The 20358-nt window shown below is 34.0% G+C and overlaps 1 protein-coding gene across 1 annotated transcript; it reads left to right on the top strand.

The window, feature by feature from the left end:
- The first annotated feature begins 351 nt into the window (after window positions 1-351).
- On the top strand, window positions 352-20126 carry LOC143252789 (putative cytochrome P450 12a5, mitochondrial). The gene is made up of 9 exons (XM_076505491.1): window positions 352-449; window positions 625-862; window positions 3359-3549; window positions 3693-3897; window positions 4446-4608; window positions 9812-9981; window positions 15693-15771; window positions 16569-16772; window positions 19306-20126. Exons 2-9 carry the CDS (start codon window positions 663-665, stop codon window positions 19417-19419), a joined length of 1326 nt encoding a protein of 441 aa, XP_076361606.1. The 5' UTR covers window positions 352-449; window positions 625-662; the 3' UTR covers window positions 19420-20126.
- Window positions 20127-20358: the final 232 nt, after the last annotated feature.

A 20358-nucleotide genomic window follows, 5' to 3' on the forward strand; every position in this document is an offset into this window, starting at 1 on the left:
GTTCATTAAAGCCTATGATCTGTCTATCTTCGCTTCTGGTCTGCTTGTTTGGTAATTTGTTAAGCTTGTCTCAATATGGTATTTAACTTACTGGTTGTATATGAAGACAATACATTAACTGGCTTCACTTTTCTCTTAATGATTACATTTATGACCCAGTGTTCTGGGAGCTAACAAAGTGTTTGGTGTTCAGTAGATATAAAATAACGGGCGAGGATAATCTTAAAGATTGATCTTAGTTCTGTTTTTGTAGTAACGGCTGCTTATTTTCCGTACGTCAACAGCTACAGCAAGCCGACCGACAGGAACAAGTTTCGATAGTCAGTTCCTTGTGTAGCTTTGTGCTAATTGTAAACAAACAGTAATGTTTTAAGAAAATGTTTCTGTTTATTAGATATTTGGCTTGGTCTCCTTTGTGGTGGAGTGGAAGTTAATTAGAACTCTAATTAGTAAATATTTTAAAATTTCGTTGAAAATGCATGACATATTTTAAAACTATTATATTAATTCTAATTTTAATATTTTTACAAGCGATACAACGAAAAATTATGAAATCGAATTAACTAGTATTTTCACACTGTTTCTTATGTTTATAAAATGTCATCACTGTTCTTTTGATTTTAGGTATATATGACATTTCTCGAATTCACGTATCCAACATCATGAAGTTCCAGGAATATGGGAAAATCGTCAGAGAAGACGTTGCAGGACGTTTTACAACAGTGCTTCTGTTCAACCCAAGAGACATTGAAATAATGTTCCGCCATGAGGGGAAATATCCCGTGCGATTAGGATTAGAGAGCCTTGTTGCTTATCGGGCAGTGAGAGAAAAATACTATCGTAGTGCTGGACTTCTTGCAGTGTAAGTTTTCATAACACTTCTAATTTTGAAATATATAAAAATTGCATTTCTATAACATATTTTAACAAGATTTGCATCATAATTAAATATATATATTTTATACTCTGATTACTGGAAAATCAGAGAAGTAAACTATTTAAATTAACTGAAAAATATCAACTATTATTAATTACTACAAAATAACTAGTATATGAAAAAGCGTAACCAACGTCAGTGACGTTGCAGTAACTTCATACAAGTCTGTATTTACAATAAAAGATATCCATTAAGTTGCTAGTACTCTCTTATATTTATGTATATTGTAACGGATTTACTATTATGTACTTTTAGTGTCGACGTTTGTTTTTGTTGGGTACATATTTGGAAGTGCGTGTGACTTACAGCGTTAAATGTATGTTGCGAAATTCCCTCCTATTCTCTAAATTTGTTGAAAATTCTCGAGTGTGAAAATCAACAATGTACTATGTGTTTAAGTAAAATATTGTTACTCACAGAACTTTCGAGAACCTCGTCTCAAGTTTATAAATCGACGCGACAAGAGACAGTTTTTGGAATATTATTGGTTTGCTACGGTTAGTATAATATATACACTACACGGCCAAAAGTATGCGGACACCCGACCATCATACCTATGTGCTTGTTGGACACCTCATTCCAAAACCATAGGCATTAATATAGAGTTGGACCTCTCTTTGATGCTATAACCTCCTCCACTCTTCTGGTAAGGCTTTTCACTAGATTTTGGAACATGGCTGCGGGGATTCGCTCCTATTCAGCATCAAGAGCAATAGTGAGGTTGGACACTGATGTCGGGCGTGAAGGCCTGGCTCGCAGTCGGCGTTCCAGTACATCCCAAAGGTGTTCGATGGGGTTGAGGTCAGAGCTCTGTGCAGACCAGTCAAGCTCTTCCATATTAACATCAGCAAACCATGTATTTATGGACCTTGCTTTGTGCACGGGGGCATTGTCATGCTGAAACAAAAAAGGGCCTTCCTCAAACTGTTGCCACAAAGTTTGAAGCACACAATTCTCTAGGATGTCATTGTATGCTGTAGCATTAAGATTTCCCTTCACTGGAACTAAAGAGTGCTGCCCAAACCACGAAAAGCAGTTCCAAACCATTATTCCTCCTCCACAGAACTTTACAGTTGGCACTATGCATTCAGGCATCCACCAAACACAAATTCATCCGTCAGATTGCCAGATAGTGAAGCGTGATTCATCACACTAGAGAACACGTTTACAATGTTCCAGAGTTCAATGGCGGTGTGTTTTATACCACTCCAGCCTACGCTTGGCATTGCAGACAGTGATCTTAAGCTTGTGTGCGGCTGCACAGCCATGGAAACCCATTTTATGAAGCTCCCGATGAACAGTTATTGTGCTGACGTTGCTTAAAGAGGCAGTTTGGAACTCAGTAGTGAGTGTTGCAACTGTGGACAGATTATTTTTATGCACTACACATTTTAACACTCGTCGGTCCCATTCTGTAAGCTTGTGTAGTCCACCACTTCGTGATTGAGCTGTTATTGCTCCTAGATATTTCCACTTCACAATAACAGCACTTACAGTTGATCGAAGCAGCTCTAGCAGGACAGAAATTTGATGAACTGAATTGTGGAAAAGGTGGCATCCTATGACAGCGCCATGTTGAAAGACACTGAGCTCTTAAGTACGGCCCATTCTGCTGCTAATGTTTGTCAAAAGAGATTGCATGGCTGTATGCTTGATTTTATGCACCTGTTAGCAATAGGTGTGACTGAAGTAGCCGAACCCACTAATTAGAAGAGGTGTCCACATACTTTTAGCTATGTAGTGTACTTTGGAAGCTGTAACTGTGAAAAACGTTTATTAATTGGAAAGCTACAGACCAAGAACGTTTAAAGCTTTCGAACGTTATAAACTGTTTAACATCAGTGAATTAATTTTGAACGTTAGTATTTCTACGAGGACATTAGACACCTTCATCGCAGACAAGTCAGCTTTTAAACAGCGTGATGCTAGCTGTTAAGCGATTGTGACAGTATCAACTCAGAATTAATTCGTTCATCTTGAACAGTCGATAAAATATTCAATTCCAGACCAGAAAGAAGACTCAGTATTGTTCGAAAGTTTGTGAAACCTTTGTACATAAATATTTTTTGTAATAATCTTTATTATAAATTGTATTATTGTTTGTATATTAAAATATTTTTATATTAAGAAGGAAAATTGTGTGTATCAATCTTTTTGGCAAATACCACACATTTTGTACGTATCAACATTCATTTAACTTCTAAATTAAAATTTAAGGCTATTTGAAATTGTATTACGTTAACATATGGAAAATCGTCTGGGATACATTACAATACATAACAATATATGAGTGTTTCTGTAGATATTTCAGAAATGATTGAAATAAATCGCAAATTACTTGGCAATGTCAGGCATTACTGAAATACGTTTTAATTAAGACATTAATATATTGATTGTGAACGTTTTTGAACTCTTTGACAGTCAAGGCAAAGAATGGCATGATCTCAGAACCAAAGTTCAAGCGCAAATGCTTCATATGAAATCTGTGCAGTCTTACCTTAACCAAATGAATCAAATATCTAATGATATGATAGCCAGAATGGTTCATTTGATGGACAACACGGGAGAAGTTCCAGATTTTATAAACGAACTTTATAAGTGGTCATTAGAATGTAAGTCATTGTTTAGTTCATCATTTGAGAAATATATAAGTAATAAAAGATCAAATAAGAGTATGTAACTTTGTTGTTAATTTTTAAAACAATAATCAAAGTTACTTGTAAGAAACATTGATTTGTAGTTGTTTTCATCATAGCTGTGGCATTTGTTGCTCTTGACGCCAGGTTGGGCTGTGTAGATTTAGAACAAGCTCCGAACTCACAAAGTCAGAGGTTAATTGTAGCAGTAAATGACATTTTCCAGGGAATGAATGATCTTGAATTTATGCCTTTAGCTTTGTGGAGATACTTTCCTACTCGAACCTGGAAGCGGTTTGTAAATGCCCAAGATGTATTTACCGAGTAAGTGAATAGACTATTTTTATGAAAACTTAGTACACCCTTTAAACACCGTATGAATATTTATTCAAATAACTCACAGATAATGCGAATTCATTTTATCGTGTATTAACGTGATGTACTTTTGTCAGTCTAGTCAATTAAATCTATATAACTATTGCGTTGTTGCAGTCTAGTAATATTAACATGAAGTGCATTTGAATGAGATATATAAAACATTATAATTATCGACATACTAGCTATCTCCAACATCTGTTGACTATTCTAGTATTTCCTACATTTATTTTATGTAACAATAAGTTTGTATATTTGTTTGTTATATTTGCATGTATAGTACAAACAGAATTTACTCTGTGTTCAGATAATTTAATAAAAAATACAAACAAAATCGGTCAGTTTGAAAGATAAGAGCTGATAAGTTTTCATTGTATGTGAATAAATTTACAAATATATATAATGCGTGGATTGTAATATTTTATGTGTTTGTAATTAAAAAATGGTATTACAGAACTTTTTTTCAGATTTTAATTCCTGTTTGCTTACATTTTAAGGATTAGTATGGAGTACTTGAACAAAGCTTTGGAACGAATCAAAGCATCAGCTGAAGAAGACAGGGAAATGACATTCTTGGAAACCATGTTATTGAAGAAGCAAATGGATTTTCGTGACGTTATTACAGTGGTTTTGGACATGCTCGTGGCTGGAATTGATACAGTAAGTAAATACAGTTGGTTTGTTGCTAAATGTAAAAATGAATAATGATGTGTCTGAATTAAAACTACCACGAATGTCGAAATCCCGTTTCCAGCGGCGAAAGTCTTCAAACTGTTACGTGTTATAATTTATCCCGGACAAGTCTATGATTTATTACGTTACGTATTACAATTTCAAATAGCCGGAAATCTGAATTTGAATTTAGAAGCTAACTGAATGTGGATTTGTATCAAATTTACGACATTTTCCAACAAGATTGATAAAATTTCCTACTTAACACAAACATAATTTAATATACAAATAGCAAAATAATTTGTAATAATGATTATTACAAATAATGATTTATATACTAAAGTTTTACAAACTTACAAACAATAATAAGTCTTGTATCTGCTCTGAAACTGAATATTTTATTAACGGTTTACGATGAGAGAATTAATTCTGAATTGATGTTGTTATACTTCACTTAACGGGAAACTAGCTATCCATTCCGTTAGTTTATTCCGTTGAAGTTATGCTATGTTTTCGGAGAAATACTGACGTTCGAAGTTAATTCACTAAAGTTAAACGTTTTGCAATGTCCAAATTGTAAAATAACGTTTCTGGTCAAATATCTGTAGCTTTCCGATTAATAAGCGTTTATTACAATTATAGCTTCTGAGGTTTATAGTATATTAATTGTAGTAAACCAACAATATAAAACTGTCTTTTGGCGCACCCATTTATAAACTTGTAGAGTAAGGTTCTCGAAAATTCAGTCGGCAACAATATTCGAAGATACATTAGTGCTTTCGTACAACATATAATGTTGATTTTTTACATTCGAGAATCTTCTACAAATTTAGGGAATTGGCGGGAATTTCGCAACACATATTTGACATTATAAGTCACATAAATTTCCAAATATATATTTAATCAAAACAAACATCGATATTAAAATAGATGCATAATAGTAAATCCGTTATTTGACTCAGCTGAGCCACTGATGAGCTAACTACAGAAACCTCTTGAATGTTTCTATTATGCAAGACTTATTGTAACTATTGTTTTTATGTCTTCCATCAGCCACATTTTTAATTTACAGATTCACTGCTAAATTATTTACATAAAGTAAACGATTAATATCCAGTTGTATACGAGCTATAATAATTTATTTAATTTTTCTAAAAATTGCTAACAATTTGACGCTTAAGTGTAACTTTATAAACAAAAGTAAACAAATATTTTCAGACTTGTCTTGTATCATGAAAAGAATTAGACGAAAAAGTAATATTGTAGTTTAGACATGCAATCTTGTACTCGACAAGCAAAACTAACTAATGGACGATGAATTGCTAAAATAATAGTATTTGATAATGACTGAAGGAGACGCAGAAACTAAAATCAAAATATAGCTGTTTTTAGTGATAGTACTTAGAAAGTCTCCAGCACTATGTTTTTGACTGACAATACTAAAATCCATAGTTCTACTCCCTTTGGCGAATAGCTTTGCAGTAGAAAACCAACAACAACAGTACCAAGGAAATGCAAACGCTACAATTGTTGTTGTTGTTTTGAATTAAGCGCAAAGCTACATAAAGGGCTATATGTGCTTTGCCCACCACGGGTATCAAAACTCGGTTTCTAGCGTTTTTTATGTCCTCAGACATACCGCTGAGCCACTGAAGGGGCACAAACGCTATAAACTTGAAACGTACTGTCAAGAACGTTTTCTTTGTATCTTCAGATTATCATTTTTATTTGATAATAGACTTTAAAATGTTTTTTATAAAGTGAACAGGAATATTTTTCCTGTAATAGTTTAACAAAAGACAGCTATAATCTCACTTTTATATAATGAGTTATAAATTGAATTATAAATTTATAATACAGTTAAAAGAACAACTTTTCCAGAGTGGAAATAATAATGTCAATAATAAATGACTCAAAACTTCGTAACTCAATAGGTTTTCTTCCTTTGTGAATATAATATTGTCTCTTTACTGGTGCTAAACATCAGTAAATTAAAGTTTCATCTTTCCTCCTTAACATGCTCTGTAACTTTGCATTTAAAACTTCTGATTTTAAAATTGAAATCTATATGATAAAACAACCATCAGTATGCGATGCTGTTAGAGCTGTAAAGAATAAAGATATCACACGTAATTTTGTCCAAGATATACTTAAATCGTCTTGTGATAAAATGAAAGATCGCTATGATCTTAATGCTGATAAAACTGGTTCTCAACAAGGTAACATGTTATAGCTGAACAATCCCTGCCACAAGAAAGGGTGAAATTCAATGTTAAGTTTCTCCTTGGAAAGGCCTTATGTTGCACTGAAACATTGGTTGGTTGTTTAGTGCTTTATGGCACAAAGTAGCTAGGTTGTCTGTGCTAAACAATTGTTAAGAATCCAACAATGAATAAAGTGTCATAAAAAGTAAAAGTAAAAGAAGCTAAAAGTGAAACAATGTCCAAAAACGGCCAAAAAATAATATAATTTTAAAAACCAGTGGTTCTGGAAAAGCTAAAACCATAATCCCCTTGGACAATATAACCATTGCCAATGACACTGTCCAACGTAAGAGATAAACCCTTAGAAAATGCATGTTTAAGATGGTGTCACCACTCGCATTTGTAACGAAAGTAAAACATGGGCAGATCAGCCCCACATAAAAGAAAACAATGAGTTAAAAGTGTGACCAGTGCAGAGCCAAGCCAAGACAACTACTTGCCGTCGATCCTTACGGAAACTAGACTTAGTTTTGATCTGGAAAAGCATGTTATGAGACTGTTCACCCCAAGTCGACTGCCAATTAGCGTAAAACTATGTCCTGATGACAGGACCATAGTCTAAATGAAGAACAGGCATGGCTATAACAATGGGAGAGCAGGTTGATTTAGCTGCAGTATCACTAAGCTTGCACCCATGAATACCGATATAGGCAGGTATAGGTACAGTTAGTGTACTACTAAGCTTCTGTTTGATCCAAGACAAAAAAGGCATACAGTGAAGACAGAAATTATAGAGGAAATCCTGTGAGCAACTATCAAGTCACAACAAATCGTGGCATGGCTTACATAATCATCTGATTTCGAACCATTCACAAAAAGGAAAACAGAAGAATGTTTCGAAAGATGATCGACAAAGAGAAGATGATACTTCCAACTGGAAGTATCCGTTCTCCTCAGATGACTCAAGGAAAAGTCACAAGTATAGATGATAATTAGACATGGCGAGATGTGCTGATCATCAGACTTAGCAACATTATCCCATGATAGACACAATTCAGTTATGCCTGGATACAAAGGACAAAGGTGGGAATAGAATACCATCTATTCCTAAAAAAAATACAGCTCGCTAAAGAATGAAGACACAACGACATCCCACGTGTGGTTGTAAATATCAAAGCTTGATAGCATAAAGCAAGGAAAGTTGTATTGGAAAGTTAGAGCAAAAGAGATTCACGGAACTCAGTGTACAGATTCGTGACGGGCGAAGTATGGATAGTCCCCGTGAAGAGATGAATACCTAGATGGTGCACAGTGTCCAACATCTTCAAGCCAGAGCCCTTGGCAGAACAATAGACTCAAATTCCAAATTGGAATGTGTGAAGATAGATCTTCAACATAGAACACCGATCTGCTCCCCAAGAGATGAAAGAGAAGATATGGAGGATGTTCAGTGCCTATGTACACTTGACACAAAGTTACCTAATGTGAGGAATGAAAGTCAGCCTCCAGTCAAACAGATGTTCCAATAACTTCGTCTCAGTAATCACAGAAATAATAACTCCACTGAGGCAGGATCAAGGTGTTTAATTTCCGTTGGCAGCAAGAATTAATGCAAACAGTTTTAGAGGACGAGAAGGTGAAGTAGTTTGCTGTGGTCTACCCCAACAAGCGAGAGAGAGCAGTCTGAACTGTCACTAAATAAACTTAATGTTCGACAACCAACAATAAATATGGAAGTCGTCGACATAACAGCTGTTTGAAACAGTAAGAGAAAGTTGATTATTGATAGCATTGATTTTTATAAAGAAAATGGAGACTCTCTAAACACAATCGTGAGGGACTCTAAGTTTCTTTGTGAAAGAACGGGATAGTGTCTAACCCACATGAACTTGAAAACTCCTGTCAAGTAAAGAGTTACGAATAAAAATGAACCGATGACCATGCAAACGCTGAAACAAACCAGTGATTCCTTATGAAAAATCTACATGAATGAGCAATACACACCAAAGGTCATGCATTGTTTTCATCTTTTGAAATGCACCAGTGAGTGAATAACCAAATGGGTAACTTCATAGAATAATTTGTCAGCAAAAACCTAACCGGCTTAAGATCCCAGAGTTTGTGTCGAGAACATTTCCATTGGATCATCAAAGATAAAAACGTCAGTGAACTTATTCAATCACGTATCTTAGAATAATTCTTCTAGCGACAAAACATCAAGTATGCTAAGAATACTTGGAAAGTACTATATTTAATACAAAGAATATAGTTGATTGAGAGATTATCGAGTGATGAGAGTAGGTTATAAATACGAGATTCAGTGAAGCATTGAGTCAGTGTTTTGAATTCTGTTGTTGTTTTCCAATTTGTATAGGCTCAGTCATTCAGGTTATACTGGTTATTGCGTATATTTGATTACTTCATTGATTAACCATGAAGTAGAATAAGTTTTGTTTTCTTAATCGTAATACAATTAGCACAGTGATTCTATTTGAACATCATTTATAACCTTAGGCATACAATACAACTGAGGAAGAAATTATTTAATTTGTTATCATTACATGGAATGGAATTCGAATTATTTTCACCCTGTCAAGCTGCCTGATAAAATAACATTACAGTAATAAGTTACTTTAAAATATTTCTTCTTGTACCTACGACTCAAAACTGACTGACTGGTCAATACGCTGCTTATTGAAATAATTAACCAACTCATTCCCACACTCTGATATTTTTGTATAATCCAGTTTTTTCATATTTGAAAAAAAACTTCTAAATGTCACACCATCATTACGTAATTCCGAAATACTAATCCCAGTTATCACAACACAGCCGGCAACAGTATTTTACATTTTGCATTAATTTTTTTTCTATAATCCTTTTTTAAACATCTACAATGCTTATTTAAAGCGACAATTCCTTTTTTTTTTACTATATCGCATATAAAGTTATAATTAATGATTCATCCACTATTTTGATATTTCCAGACGTCTCATTCTATGGCCTTCATTCTTTACCATTTGGCCAAAAACCCGGATGTCCAAAAACGAGCTTATCAAGAAGTTAAATTAGTTTTACCTTATACCAGCAAGAGTTTGTCAGTTTCAGAACTGAATCAGCTTCATTACGTTAAGGCTTGTATTAAAGAAAGTATGAGGTAAGGGTTTTACCGTTTTGTTTTCTAAGACAGTAGTCTAATGATACAGTTAATGTTTCTGTGTTTTTAGGTAAGGTATGTTATTTATTTATTGTTCATTTCCATAACAACATTGGTTATAATTACTTGAATGTCGATTACTATTACTTTTTTGTGTTTGTTAATACAGGTATTCTACATTCCTTAGATAAGGTGTATTATTTGTTATTAATTTTCATAACAGTATCCTCTATATATTTACATGTATCCAGTGTCAATAATTTCCATTCTGGTTTATTGTTCACCGTTATAATTTTATTATAAAGATTGATTTACACTGCTAGATTAATATATGCATTTCAGAAAAACCTAAATCTCCTAAGCTCGCTGGACTGCGTAAGATATTATTGCGATAACAGACAGATTAGTTAATCTAACAGATAAAATAATACATTCTAGTTTTTGTAAGTAAAAAAGCGTGTGTTTAATTAGCTCTCTTCACTGCCACTTTGATTTTTAGTTTAGTTCTAAGTGCATACTTTATTCTGATAAAGTTCGTGTAATATTTTCATGTGCACACTCAAACACTTGACATGGAAACAAGGACAATTGTAGTAATTTCAAGTAAAATCCTCTTTCTTCGCTTATACCTTTAACAATTTGGCACTCATTTGTACCTGTGCGTGAAGGTAAAACAAATTCGATGTTATTGTAATAAACTATCAATAGAAACAGATTTAACAGAAGATTTACATTTTAAACCTCATTATGAAAATTGTTTATTTGGTGTTAGCCATCACACCACATACTTATTATAGACTATTAGACGACGTTAAACATATAACAGAGCCGATATAATTAATAAGTAGGTAAGATAAAACTATTCTAATTTCAAGGATAAAGACAATTATTAAGTGCTCAGTCTGATTGCCACGATCATGGACTATTACCATGTACTCTAATATAAAACCTTGTGTGAAGAAACTAAAGGTAAATCATACTCAACATTTCTTGATTAATTAATAAATTCCTTATAGGTTTGGTTTGTTTTGAATTTCGCGCAAAGCTACACGTGGACTATCTGTGCTAGCCGTCCCTAATTTAGCAGTGTAAGACTAGAGGGAAGGCATCTAGTCATCACCACTTACCGCAAACTTTTGGGCTACTCTTTTACCAACGAATAGTGGGATTGAACGCCACATTATAACGTCCCCACTGCTGAAAGAGCGAGGAGCGAGTATGTTTAATGCGACGGGAATTGAACCCACGACCCTCAGATTACGAGTCGAGTGTTTTAACCATGCGTTATAATGGGCCTGGCGTGACTGTTTGTGAGTTGTGAGAATGGTAATGACTAGCTGCATTTCTTCTAGTTTATCATTTCAAAATGAAGGACATCTGGAGCAGAATGCCATTTTTCATCATGTCTCATGAAAATAATCATTAATTATGAGATATGGCTTGGTTCTTATAAGACAACGTTTTTGGTTTGAATTTCACTTTCCAAATAAAAGACCAGTCCCAGGCTGACTTGGAATGTGTTTCTTATTTCTATTTTTTATTGTATTATAAAATAAAAAACCTTTCGAAATACTGTGTTTTACGGATTGACAACATTTAACTGTCACACTGTATGAAATGAACTTTGACAGCATTCTAACAGTGGAGACATTGAAAATCAAATGGTTGGTCAAGAACATTGTGAATCAAATACAGAGTATTAGTATGTAACATCTCAACAATAACGTTGCGCCTCTTCTGGGGGTTCTTGGTGCCCCAGATTAATTCATGTTCCTTTATTTTTTAATGTTGGTACTGCAAAATTTTCCTGTTATGAAATTTTTATTTCCAATATGAACAAGATTTTTATTGAAAAGTTTGTAGGTATCATGTGACTTTCTTTTTGCATATTCAGAATTATTTTAACACAAATGCTTAAACATTTATGTCAATGTAATATATGTCACCTGTTCCACCGCAGCTCGAATTTGATATGACAGCAGCTGCGTTACAATATGCAAGTCGTTCTTCTAAAATGTACTTAACCATTTATATAAGCTCATTATGTTGATTTTTTTTATAGTTGAGCTAAAAGTTGCGCAATGAGCTATCTCTACTGTGCTCACCACGTGTATCTAGACCTGGTTTTCAGCGTTTTAAACCTTTAGACTTAACTGCTGTCACTGTTTTGAAGTCACAAATTCAGGAAACTGAAACCCAAAGGACGTTAAAATACTAGTAATTCTCAATATTCATCCACATAACATTTTGGTACATTTATATTGCAACGCAGGTTTACTTTCGCTGGGAAAAGTATTAGTGTTCATTCTCACGGATAAATGTAAGTATTCATCCGTATCGTAATAGAGTCTGAACATGACTGCTTCCTGAACCTTGGCAAAACGTGTCTCCATTTGCTGTTGGTTTGTCTTATTATCAAACACAATAATAACATGTGTAACTATGACTCTCTTAAGGTAGCCAAATGCCTCGTCATCTAATTAGTGACGCGCATGAATGGATTAACGAGATTCCCACTGTCCCTATCTACTATCTAGCGAAACCACAGCCAAGGGAACGGGTTTGGAGAAATCAGCGGGGACATTGATTTACTTTTTATATACTAGCGATGTGTTTCTCGTGGGTTCATATATAATTTCAACGATTATATAACGTTGAAAATACGAAACTACTTTCAAAGCTCACGCACAAATATTATCCAGAAATGACACGTCATGTGGGCTTTTAAGAGTCTGAACATGACTGCTTCCTGAACCTTGGCAAAACGTGTCTCCATTTGCTGTTGGTTTGTCTTATTAAACATATCATGTTACAGAAAATCATGGCTCAGTAAAATGAAATTTTAATTTATACAGTAAATGTGTGAATGCTTTTTCAAAGTGTTAATGGAAGAATTTTATTTGAAATTCAACCATTAACAGTTGAGATCACTTCTCACATTGCGTTGTACTTTCTTGTTGGATATCAACATGTGTACGTTATATATTTATTTTTATGGCTTTATTAAACACACGATTGTCTATCTGTACTCTGCTTTACCATGGATAGTTATATCCGATACTTAGCTTTTGGACTTACCGCCAATGGAGGAGGAAGGGATTATGTTACATTCTTATAGCAAAGGTACATCACGCTATCTGCTATGTCCATCGAGTGGGATTGAACTCTTTGTGTAAATCAGTAGACTTACAGCTATAACACTGCTGGATGTAAATAACATAACGTTGTATTAGTAGATATTCGAATAATTTTTTTCTTATGTCACGTGCGTGTGTTTTTATCATTTCCAGAAGAGGATTGAATCATGAAACTTGTTCATCTTCTCATTGACTCTCATTACCTCTTAATTATTGAAATAAACCATTCAGATAAAAATTGCAAAGCTGTTATAGTCTGGTGTAAACAGTGTGCGTTATTTTATGAGAAATAATTTGAAAATGGTAAAATAAAGCGACAACGCTAAGAAAAAAAAATATACCTGTCTGTATAACTTAATGTCTCATTTTTTTTACGTTATATTTATTTTCTGTTCGCTTTGCTGTTATTCTGTTTGTACATATGACAATAGACCGAATTCATTATACTTTTATAATTATTATGGGCTGCAAGTGTACTAGTTTAGCAAGACGGAGTTTGAATTCTAGGATCTATGACTACGTCTCTTTGCCACAAAATCGCGGTTAGAGCTGTATGCGTTATGAGAATGATAACACAAGCTAACGAATTTAAACTTTTTCTTTGTTTTGAAAACGGATTTTCCATTATTATGCTACGCAGATTACGAAACTAATATTCATTTTTTTACAATCAAATAAGGATTTTTTACAAATCAGGAAGAAAAAAAAACGTACTTAGATCAAGTGTACCACAAATATAACAGAATGTTCTTATATCATTTACACAACCTCTTGTTGCTATAGCGTCGATTATATAACGTTGAAAATACGAAACTACTTTCAAAGCTCACGCACAAATATTATCCAGAAATGACACGTCATGTGGGCTTTTAAATTTTTATATACTAGCGATGTGTTTCTCGTGGGTTCTAGAACGATCGGAAAGACTGTCACGTCTCTATTGATCTAGAGAACTCTATAGCCAGTGGTAGTCGACATTTACGTGTAAGTATAACAGATTGTGGTCCGATTTCAATGAAAATGATTCTCTTATGTAAAAAGTACGTATGCCGTTAGGCCCGGCATAGCCAAGCGTGTTAAGGCGTTCGACTCGTAATCCGAGGGTCGCGGGTTCGAATCCCGTTTGCACCAAACATGCTTGCCCTTTCAGTTGTGGGGGCGTTATAATGTGACGGTCAATCCCACTTTTCGTTGGTAAAATAGTAGCCCAAGAGTAGGCGGCGGGTGGTGATGACTAGCTGCCTTCCCTCTAGTCTTACACTGCTAAATTAGGTAACGGCTAGTGCAGCTAGTCCTTCAGTAGCTTTGCGCGAAATTCAAAAAACAAACAAACGTATGCCGTTTCGTGAAACATCTGTACATGTCAGATTTTCATTTTCGGATTCAGCGTACAGGAATTTCTGTAGAACTTGTACAAATTTCAAATGAATAAAACCATCGTAGGCCTGTATAATCAAATACTATCATTTGACGATTACACTAGGCGAAGAGGTGGAGACGGTAACTGTTTATTAACTGTCTTACTTAGGACCTACTAGTTCAAAACAGGAAACAGCTACCGCAGTTAGCCCTTATATAGCTTTGCGGGAATATCCGAAACAAAGAAATTAACCATCAAACTGAATACAATGGTAACTACGTTCTACACATTTCTTGCTTGTATAATAGTGGAATTTTTTTCGTAATTTTTTTTTATTGACGGAAAAATCGTTGGTCTTTAACAATATAACTACAACTAGCTTGTGATTGTTATTTTGAATTAGTTGTTCAGTACGTTACGTAAGTAAAACTTACGTATTTATATGCACCACTTTAACTCTCATGGTACAACCTTTAATTACTCATCTTTTCTGATTTATAATATTTTACATAGTCATATTTAGTTGGATTGTTTTGAATTTTGCGCAAGGCTACACGAGGGCTGTTTGCCCTAGCCGTCCTTAATTTAGCAGTGTAAGACTAGAGGGAAGGCAGCTAGTCATCACCACCCACTGCCAATTTTTGGGCTACTCTTTCACTAACGAATGGCAGGATTGACCATCACATTATAACGCCCCCACGGCTGAAATGGCGAGTATGTTTGGTGTGACGGGGATTCGAACCCGCGACCCTAGGATTAGGAGTCAAATGCCTTAACCACCTGGCTATGCCGAGCCTATACATAAAAGACAGAACATGTTATGTATACATGAGTGGTTAGTTGTTCAATAGTTTTGTTTCCTGATAGCTTACGGTAAGTTTGAGGGCTTATAACGCTAAAACTCGGGTCTCGAAACTCGCAGTGGGCATAGCACAGATAATTCATAATAATTTCGTTTGTCTAACAACAATCAAACAAACAAGCCAGTCATTAGCTTAATTTTTACAATGACGAAGATATGTCAAAATTTTCAGGTTGTATTTCTTTATCGCTTACTTAAATGTCTTTTAGTTAGTGTAATGAAGCAAAAAGTACTGAAAATGAATACTGTTTACATTGCTTGTGTTTTTGAATTACGATAAACCCCATTGCACGAGGTACATTAAAAACTCAAACTAACTGTGTGATAATACGTGCTTGTGTTTTTGAATTAGGATGAATCCCATTGCACTAGGTACGTTAAGAATGCTGGATCACGAAGTGGTTCTGTCAGGATATCGTGTTCCTCCAGGGGTAAGTAAGATGTGTTTTGTCAGCCAGACTTTGTTTCCGAATGAAGTAGTTTGTGGAATTACTTTATTAAAATTTGTTGCATGTCAATATCATATTTTTGATCAAGTCACAGAAGTATTAGATATATATTAAAACTGTTAATATTCAAACATTATAGACATCTTAAGGTGTATACTTTTATTACGTTATGTGATTATATTTTCTGAAAAGTAACACAATTTACTGTATTTATCAAACGTAAAACACATTTCCTTCATATTATTTGTAAGTAAATCACGGTTATAGATTTCTAGCTGAAATACAACAATATTGACTGAAGATTTCAGTATCGCATAAAACCAAGAACTAATATATAAAAGTATCAATGTTTTAGACATATGTTTATATCTTATAGTATCATTTATTTTGTCTTTGAAATGTAACCAAAAATGCTTTCGCTTTATAAAATTTAAAATACTTTTCTTGCATTATAATGTGTGTTAAAATTATGTAAATAAATAAATGTAAAAGTTTCAATGTACTGATGCATACATGCAATAAGAGTTAAAAACCAGACCAGGATATTTTGAGGAATTACTTTTTAAAATATCTGGGATGTATTGAGGTTTCTTTCGCTGTAATTGTTCATTTCTTGTTCATCCAAATTATATTTTTAATATCATAATTATAACACATCTCACTTCCAAATACTGAGCTTGTACTAATTTTAGTTTCTGAATGATTCTGCTCGATAAGAATTTAAGAATTCTTAAGTTAAGAATTTATTGTGTTTTACAACTACTATGTTTTTTCCGTAGGTTCTGCTTGTAGCACAAAATATGGTGGCATGCCGATTGGAGGAAAACTTCCCAGAACCTCTAAAGTTTAAACCGGAGCGATGGCTAAAAGACGAAGCCGAAAATAAGACCCACCCGTTTCTATTTATTCCTTTCGGATTTGGACCCAGGATGTGTGTTGGGAAGAGAATAGCAGAGCAAGAAATTTTGGTGCTTGTAACAAAGGTTTGTGAGAGAGTAACTGATCTATTATTTTCTATTAGACATTTGAATTTGCAAGGGAAAAAATCAAATTTACTTTAATATAATAATTCTAAGAAATTAGACGTAACGGTATAGAATAGTTTCAACATATTGGTGGATAAGTAGTGACGTGAGAGTTCATAACACTGAAGTTCTGAATTCATTACTCGCACTAAGAGTTGATACTTGGAAAATTAATGGATATACGACACAATTATTTTCATTTGTTTTTTTCACTGTTAAGTGAGTGTAATGTAACTTCACCTTGACAAGAACAATTCTATCCAAAGTACAAGGTTTACTAATGTAGCATAGTTTAATAATTGTAACCTTTGAATATGAATATACTTCACGCCAAAAATGTTCAGATATTACCTACTCTGGCCTTACACGTAATATCACAACTTTCTGTTTCATATGGTAAATCAAACATTCTCTCGAGTGATCAATAACAGTCCACAAGTAAAGCATCATCCCCATCAATGTGTTCCCTACTGTCTTGTTTGTATTGTTTTGGAGGACTGATATAAACCATCCTTACATTTACTACATTTTTTGGAAAGTTTTTATTTACAGTATAATGATATATTTTTTAAATTTATTACTAGTTAATAATACTCATAAAATCGGATACTCCATTTGAAGCTATGTCACCTCAATGAAACTGGTTAATACCATTGTTGTAGTTTTTGAGCTACATGTAATAAAAACGAAGCAGAAGAAAAAAAAAAAAGAACAAAAAGTTTAGATTCCTTGCTATGACATTTATAGACACTACCAGAACTTGTAACTTAGTCATTACATAGTTATTGTTGTAAAAGAAAACACTGTATAGTATTGTAAAGTTCTGATGATCTTTTGAGGATATATTTAAAATAACATTTCGACGAACAATCCGAGATATACCTAAATAGGCAGTGCTACCACCTATCTGATATTAATACGAGATTCAAAAAGTGTCGAAGGCTATTCAGTTTTTCTGTATACATCTCTTCAACACATTGCTGAGATGACTTCACACAGCACAATATCAAAAGAAAAAATTTGTAATATTTGCATCTAAGACGAATGTAATCGCTTGACGTCCAGTACAGCTGAGTTAACGTGACTTTCTGAGTTTAATAAGAAAACAACGTAAATCATAGTGATAAGTGCCTCCGTAATGTAATTTAATTACTCCCTTTATTTAGATATTTGTTGTCTTTCTGTAAAACGGGCCGAGTGTTACCTACTGATTAGCGTGTCGGCTGCATATTAACATTCTAGACTTTGGGACATGATGCCGCTAAACACGCACAACATTTTTAACTGTGCGAGAGTTTTAAAAGTGACAGTCACTCTCAAATGATGTTTCTAAAAACCCGTACAAAATCTTTGTAGCATCTTTTGTTGTTTGCTATGCCGTTCTTTTTATCAATAGTAAACGATAAAGGAAAAATTACACCTAAATTCCTAGAAGACCCAGCATGGCCAGGTAGTTAAGGCGCTAGACTCGTAACCGGAGGGTCGCGGGTTCAATCCCCGTTACACCAAACATGCTCGACATTTCAGCCGTGAGGGCTTTATAATGTGACGATCAATCCCACTATTCATTGGTAAAAGAGTAGCCCAATAGTTAGCGGTGGGTGGTGATGACTAACTGCCTTCCCTCTAGTGTTACTTTGTTAAATTAGGGACGGCTAGCGTAGATAGACCTCGTGTGGTTTTGCGTGAAATTCAAAAACAAACAAATGCCTAGAGGTTTTGAGCTGTTCATTTAGCTCACGTGCATACGACATAGCATTGATATTGAAAATTCCATTTTTTTTTATGAGCCATACTCTGAACTAGTTTTTGAGAGAGGACTTTATCACTATGTTTCCATTGTTTCTTCATACATTTAACTAGCTGATTAAGACTGGAAGACTGTGGCCTAAATAACCACTTGAAATACCCTCTTTAGTTGATGTTGGGACTTTTAAAAACCAGTCACCACAATCTTTCAGTTAATATAACACAGTCAACGTGAGTTTAACATGGCTGTCTCCAGAATCATGTTCGATTCTCACTTGAAAACTGATCAAAGTAACTTTTAGCATGTCATAAAATTTTCCAACCATAAAAATTTTAAAGTAAGAATGTTTTGTTGTATTTAACGTATTCTAGTACCACCAATGTACCAAATCGGTCTTTGTATGTCTATGCAAAGTTCGTGACATATTTTACTTTTAACAGCCGTCTTTAGTATAGCAATATACTTTTACAATGTTTATATTATCTATAGTAATTTCAATGTTGATTTGTACCTAAAAATTCACGAACTTCTTAGACTTTAGGTAAACTGCTTCTTTCTTGAAAGTTCGCAATGTAGTCCGACTTATATTGAAGTATTGGTATCATTATGATGTTTTGTATGAAATAATTAAAATAAAGTTTTGATTGAAGAAATTTATTTCACGAAACTTTAAACAGACACTCAATGACTTGAATTTGTAACATTTTTACGAAACATTTTCAATCTCTTCTTTTTTTTCAGATATTACGTAGGTTCACAGTGGAGTACCATCATGAAGATATTGACTGTTACACTCGTTTAGTTAACGTTCCTGATAAACCGCTGAGATACCAATTTGTGGAAAGGGAACATTGAGCATGTGTGCTAATAGAGATTTGTTAACAGTTTTGTTACGACCACATCACAGTTCTAAGCACCTTTGACATTTAGTATTTGTGTTTGTCAAATTATGAATTAAACTTTATATACCTTGTTGTATGTTTTAGAACTTATTTACATATATATTTGAACGCAATCTTTCAGAATTTTCAGAACTGTACTCACAAAAAAACATTCGAAAAATTAATAATCAAAACAAAATAAATATATTCACAATTTTAATAAAGACGATCAATTTGCCTCCCCCTTCAGTGGTGCTTTGGTATCTATGCGGACTTATGACGCTAAAAACCGGGTTCTTATACCCGTGGTGCGCAAAGCACAGATAGTCCGTTGTGTAGCCTTGTACTTAATTTTAACAAGCAACAGTCGAACCTAGCTGCTTTTCCTCTAGTTTTACAATGCTAAGTTACGGACGTCTAGCGCAGATAGCCCTCGTGTAGCTTTGCGCGAAATTCAAAAATCGCACCAGGACTACAAAACTAAATCTAAAAGCTATACTACTTGGTGAAAACTACATAAGGTACAGTACTAGCACCCACAAAACATTATTGACAATACATTTCAGCAATATTTACTAAACGTAGGTGAAGATCTAATGGTCTTTCAGCATAAATTATTCTAAAGAGATAGAAAGTTCACAACGTATCGACTATAATCGCTTACTAGCAGTTTTTTCGGCGTTATTAGCTTACTGGTGTAATTACCTTCCTTTATATGTGAAGTATTTTTCAATTAAAATGTCTTTTTTTGTTTGTTATGACTGTGTATTTGTCACTGCTTTTATGATACTGATTTTATCGTTCATTTTTACAGCTGATGAATATGAAGTTTTCTGTCACATTTTGGTTTATTATTGATAAATTAGGGACGTGTAGCTTTGTGTGAAATTAAAAAAAAACTTAATGTTTTATG

This window comes from Tachypleus tridentatus, chromosome 6 (genome assembly GCF_004210375.1).
Source record: "Tachypleus tridentatus isolate NWPU-2018 chromosome 6, ASM421037v1, whole genome shotgun sequence".
Classification (NCBI taxonomy): Eukaryota; Metazoa; Arthropoda; class Merostomata; order Xiphosura; family Limulidae; genus Tachypleus; species Tachypleus tridentatus.

Excerpts from the sequence above, each read along its gene's own strand:
- LOC143252789 (XM_076505491.1), top strand. The coding sequence starts at position 663 with ATGAAGTTCCAGGAATATGGGAAAATCGTCAGAGAAGACGTTGCAGGA. Across the intron at positions 3,898-4,445 it reads GCCCAAGATGTATTTACCGA|GATTAGTATGGAGTACTTGA; the intron begins GTAAGTGAATAG and ends TTACATTTTAAG. Across the intron at positions 16,773-19,305 it reads TTTTGGTGCTTGTAACAAAG|ATATTACGTAGGTTCACAGT; the intron begins GTTTGTGAGAGA and ends CTTTTTTTTCAG.